Below are 5,562 nucleotides of genomic sequence, written 5' to 3'. Positions count from 1 at the left end.
GATACAAGCGACCCAAAACAAATTTAGTAGGTAGTTTGTAGTAGTTTAAACAGCGACAAAAGCCAAAGCAACTCAACCAAAACATTTAGTTTGATAAAAAGCCAGTGAGTTCTTTTACTGGCTGCTGCTCTGATCATGGAAGAGTTAGTGAAGACTCCTTTTTGGATCTCTCTCTCTCTCTCTGAGTCTATTTTCTTTAGTCTGTTAAATGTCTATGAATTTTGTGGTTTTATGTATCAGGACATAATAAATATAATTTGTTCCTTAGCAGGTCTTAAAATGATGTGAACACAATCTATGATGAAGGCCACCTCTTCCTATTACACCATGTCGTTATTTAACAAAACTAGACCAAAATGCATAAAGTCACTTACCGGCTGCTAAAGGTGTTTGTACGAGCTACTGATTCATGGGGCTGAACTTAGTTATTCACATATGGCTTCTCCATTTTGGCTTAATTTTTGTTAAATAAAAAAATATGTGTCGTGTTTTTCATATAAAGTTGTATTTACCTAATTTTAAGATCTGCTAAGGATCGGGTGTGTTTTATTATTAGGCCCTTGATACGCCAAACCCTGGATTAAAAAGAAGGTGCATTTTATTTTCACATGACTGTAAATTCCTATCAGCTATAAAACATCAGAGTTTCTTATGAAGGATGCACATGTATACATAATGAACAGTTCACAATGACCTTGTAGACGACCTATGGCACGTGCCAACTAGACCAGGCGTGTGGGGGGGTTGTGTGTGCGCTAGCTTGGCTAGTGTTGGGACTGCAGGTGTAAATGTTTGTAATTAAGGAGGATTTGAGTCATGCTGAAGAGAGCAGATTCACAAATGCTCACAAAATTCGACAGAGGGATTAGGATCGCCATGTCTCTCTCTCTCTCACACACACACACACACACACACACACACACACACACACACACACACACACACACACACAGGCTGCCTACCCCCTCACAGAGAGGAGCTATATAGGTGTGTGTGTGTGTATATGGTATAGTATGGTGTGTGTGTGTGTGTGTGTGTGTGTGTGTAAGAGATGGGGAAATGTAATCCTGCTATCGCATTGATAAGTGTTTGTGAATCTGCCTAAAACTCGAGTGTGTGTGAGCAGTAACAGTAAATACAGGTAAACTGTTGGGTCGTGTAGGTAATAAACTACCAGAAGGTGTAATCAGGACCATAATCCGCTAATAAGGGACCCCCCTGGGTAAAAATGATGAGCAACTAAACAGAAACACAGCTTGCGTGTGAAAGAATACATCTGTGTGTGTGTGTGTGTGTGTGTGTGTGTGTGTGTGTGTGTGTGTGTGAGTGTGAGAGTGAGAGTGAGTGACATATTGAGAGAGACAAAAATAGCAGAAATATCTGCAGTCTTTTAAATGCATTAGCAAAACCATTATATTGTGTTCGGAACATGTACAAAGAGAATACAAGTGTGTGTGTGTGTGTGTGTGTGTGTGTGTGTGTGTGTGTGTGTGTGTGTGTGTGTGCAGGCTCACATGAGGTCTGGTCTGAAGTGGTGGAGCAGAGCGCAGAAGGCCAAGCCGTTCCTCCAGGAGGTGGTGAAGTTGGTGATCTTCACTCCACAGGTAGTCCTTCATTACCTCCCTGCACCATACCAGCAGACACTGGCTCGCATTAGGCCTGACTCCCAGGACCGGGCTGGGAACAGGACTGGGCTAAAAACACACAGAGAGAGACAGAAACAGTGAGACAGACAGACAGAGAGAAACGGGTCTGATTCATGTTTATGGTAAAGGTTAAATCTGCCTCGACTCTTTAGTTGTGTTTGGACGTGTGTTGTAAAAGCTTCCCGTCTGTGTTGATCTAGTCCACAACTGCACAACAAAGTTGTGGCATTAAGGACACAATGAGGGCACCTCATGGGTCCCTCTCATTACACACACACACACACACACACACACACACACACACACACACACACACACACACACACACACACACACACACACACACACACACAGAGTATCTTGACCATCAGATCTGATGTATCTCCTTCCAATTAGCTTTGTAAGCTTAGCTTTGTTAAAAGGCTCCTCTTCAAATTAGACATACACCCCACACTCACACACCCCCAACCCCACACTCACACACAATGCGAAGTTACATGCTGTCTTTAATTAGAATGGTGCTCTGAAAGCTGGGTATGACCATGCCTAATGTAAACATATTATTAATTAACACTGTGTGTTTGAAGTCTTATCGTCCTGGCTGAGGGGACGGAATCATGTGGAAAACGGGATTCGCAAATCCCGCAAATCCTGAATCAGAGAGCTGGGCCGGCCGCTCTCTGGGAGACCAGGCTCGCTCCGACCTAATCCCGTTAAACAGCGAAACGCAGCGTCACGGATCTGGACTGCTCGGAATTCATATTCCACAACACACACACACACACACACACACACACACACAAAACCTCACTGTTCTGCACACACAACAATGAAAGTGAAATATTCGGCAACTCGGAGACAAAACTAGAACACACGTGAATGAGTTTCTCCATCTAAATGTGAATCTAATAAAGAAAGAGGGACATCAAATCCTGAAGGAACAAATGACTCTAGCAGCCCTTATCTGTGAGTATCTGCATCTGTGTGCGTGTGTGGGATAACACACGGCTTGGGCCCCTAACATGGGTATTAAACATAAGGTGGCCAGTATTCTCAATGCTAAAGCAGAATAACAACGCCCCCCGTTGGCCAGCATCTGCTACTGCAAGCAGAGAAGCACAGAGAGGGAGGCAGAAGCTTCAGGCCAGGGCAGATACACACACAGAGGAAGCAGCACTCACACACGAGATCAAACACCGTTTAACTATGCTCATCAGGACACGAGCAGGAAACAACTGACCTCAGACCAGTACTGGGCCTCCTCTCCTTAGGGGTCAGGGGTCATCACAGGCCAGACAACCTGTGAGCACCTAAGGCTCGATGATGTCATACACACGTGGACTTGAGCTAGAACCCGGAGAACAGCGTTAAGCTGAGATCCACTCAGATCGACATTTCGGCAACATTTCTAGACAATCAAATTCTAGAGCCATAAGAATCCAGAATAGAAGGCAACACAATCTCACTGTTAGATCATGACGTTCACGAGGCAGCGAGAGGGCCAGATGAAAAGCAGCATGCATGTTTGTGCTAGACATGCACCAGATTCAGCACAGTACAATAATAGTGTGCATAATATAATAATTTATCGCTAAGTGAAATTGGTTCAAAGTCAGATATCGGTGTGTGTGTGTGTGTGTGTGTGTGTGTGTGTGTGTGTGTGTGTGTGTAAATCTCATCTAGGGCACTTAAGAGTCCCTAAGCTCCCTTACTTGACTTTTCCGTTTCGACACTTCAAACAGAACCTTAACCTTTCATACCACAACTCACACAACCCCACACACACACAGACACGTACAATAAATTAAAAGTACGCTGGTGGAAAACATCAACCTCAAAAAATACACACAGTGAGGCAAACAGCACAGTAGCAACTCACCAGAGGGTGTATGAGTGACAACAAAACAAAAACAAGATTCTTCACGAATCGCAATTTACTCAGCTCTAAAGATTAAGATCACTGGAACATGAATATATGTAAGGGTCCTGTTTATTACAGTGTTTATTAATGCAGAACCATGGCAGATTTCTGCAAATTATATCAAAAGATTCCCATAGAGAACTTCATTTTGGTTTTGTTCATGTTACCACAGGTCACACATGCAGCCGTGAATAATCTAAATGATTCTTTTAGAACGAGAGATAGGGGGAAAGACTCACAAAGAAAGAAAGAAAGAAAGAAAGAAAAGATTGTAAAACAATGAATGATGAACCTCAACTAGTACAACCAGTACAATTCAACCAAAGCCCAATGAATAAATATGGTGTATGTATATACACACACACACCCACGCACACACAGCATTCCTCCCAACACCAGGAGTGCAGGCAGCTATCGTAGCCTCTGCTGCTTTTTTGAACGATGTGGAAAGTAACTGTGTATTTCCAGAAGCATAATGACCGCCCCCTGCAGGCCTGGTGATGGTAGAGCAGTTTGGAAGACAACAGGTGTTTCAGCACCACCCACATCCACCACAGTGAAAGTAATCAAGACCAAAACCCACACAAATCTGTACCAACTACAACATACGAAGAAGAAAATGAAAGGCAGGGCACACGTGACACTAGAGGCAGGGCACACGTGACACTAGAGGCAGGGCACACGTGACACTAGAGGCAGGGCACACGTGACACTAGAGGCAGGGCACACGTGACACTAGAGGCAGGGCACACGTGACACTAGAGGCAGGGCACACGTGACACTAGAGACAGGGCACACGTGACACTAGAGGCAGGGCACACGTGACACTAGTGGCAGGGCACACGTGACACTAAAGGCAGGGCACACGTGACACTAGTGGCAGGGCACACGTGACACTAGTGGCAGGGGCACACGTGACACTAGTGGCAGGGCACACGTGACACTAGTGGCAGGGCACACGAGACACTAGAGGCATGGCACACGTGACACTAGAGGCAGGGCATACGTGACACTAGAGGCAGGGCACACGTGACACTAGACACTAAAGGCATGGCACACGTGACACTAGAGACAGGGCATACGTGACACTAGAGGCAGGGCACACGTGACACTAGAGGCAGGGCACACGTGACACTAAAGGCAGGGCACACGTGACACTAGAGGCAGGGCACACGTGACACTAGAGGCAGGGCACACGTGACACTAGAGGCAGGGCACACGTGACACTAGAGGCAGGGCACACGTGACACTAGAGGCAGGGCACACGTGACACTAGAGGCAGGGCACACGTGACACTAGAGGCAGGGCACACGTGACACTAAAGGCAGGGCACACGTGACACTAAAGGCAGGGCACACGTGACACTAAAGGCAGGGCACACGTGACACTAGAGGCAGGGCACACGTGACACTAGAGGCAGGGCACACGTGACACTAGAGGCAGGGCACACGTGACACTAGAGGCAGGGCACACGTGACACTAGAGGCAGGGCACACTACAGGTATGGCAAAGTGTGGCCTATGCAGACGGATTTAGCAGCCTAAAGTAGCCGACACTGTTCTCCTGATTTTATCCACTCCGAAACAGAAAACAATGTTCTAGAGACCAGAAAAAAAACAAAACTAATAATAATGTTATTATCAATATTACTACTAATGTTGGCAGATTTATTGTATAAATCATTAAAATCTAATTAATGTGGTAAGTAAAATATCAAAGTAAACAAAAAATTAAAAGGTGTCCTGCAGTTTTTGCATATTATAGAGAACGGCAGAAAAAGATAAGCTAAGACAGCATGATTTTACTGTGATTTGGGCGATGTGAGTCTCCTGTGTTCTGTGGCCCCAAGCGCACAGTGGGAATTTTCTGAGAGGGCAGGGGCAAACACACACACACACACACACACAAACACACAAACACACACACACACACACACACACACACACACACACACACACCTGCCATGCTGGCACAAAGAAACAAGGGACACTGTGG

At 45.6% G+C, this 5,562-nt stretch overlaps 1 protein-coding gene across 1 annotated transcript in view; it reads right to left on the bottom strand.

The window, feature by feature from the left end:
• Nucleotides 1–5,562, bottom strand: part of ehbp1 (EH domain binding protein 1) — a 110,116-nt gene that overhangs the window by 42,987 nt on the left and 61,567 nt on the right. The window contains 2 exon segments of the mRNA XM_076977871.1: nucleotides 1,515–1,600; nucleotides 1,602–1,694. Of these exon segments, the coding sequence (XP_076833986.1) occupies nucleotides 1,515–1,600; nucleotides 1,602–1,694 (179 nt within the window).

Source organism: Brachyhypopomus gauderio, chromosome 17 (assembly GCF_052324685.1).
Source record: "Brachyhypopomus gauderio isolate BG-103 chromosome 17, BGAUD_0.2, whole genome shotgun sequence".
Taxonomy (NCBI): Eukaryota; Metazoa; Chordata; class Actinopteri; order Gymnotiformes; family Hypopomidae; genus Brachyhypopomus; species Brachyhypopomus gauderio.
This window is presented reverse-complemented; position numbering and strand designations above follow the sequence as displayed.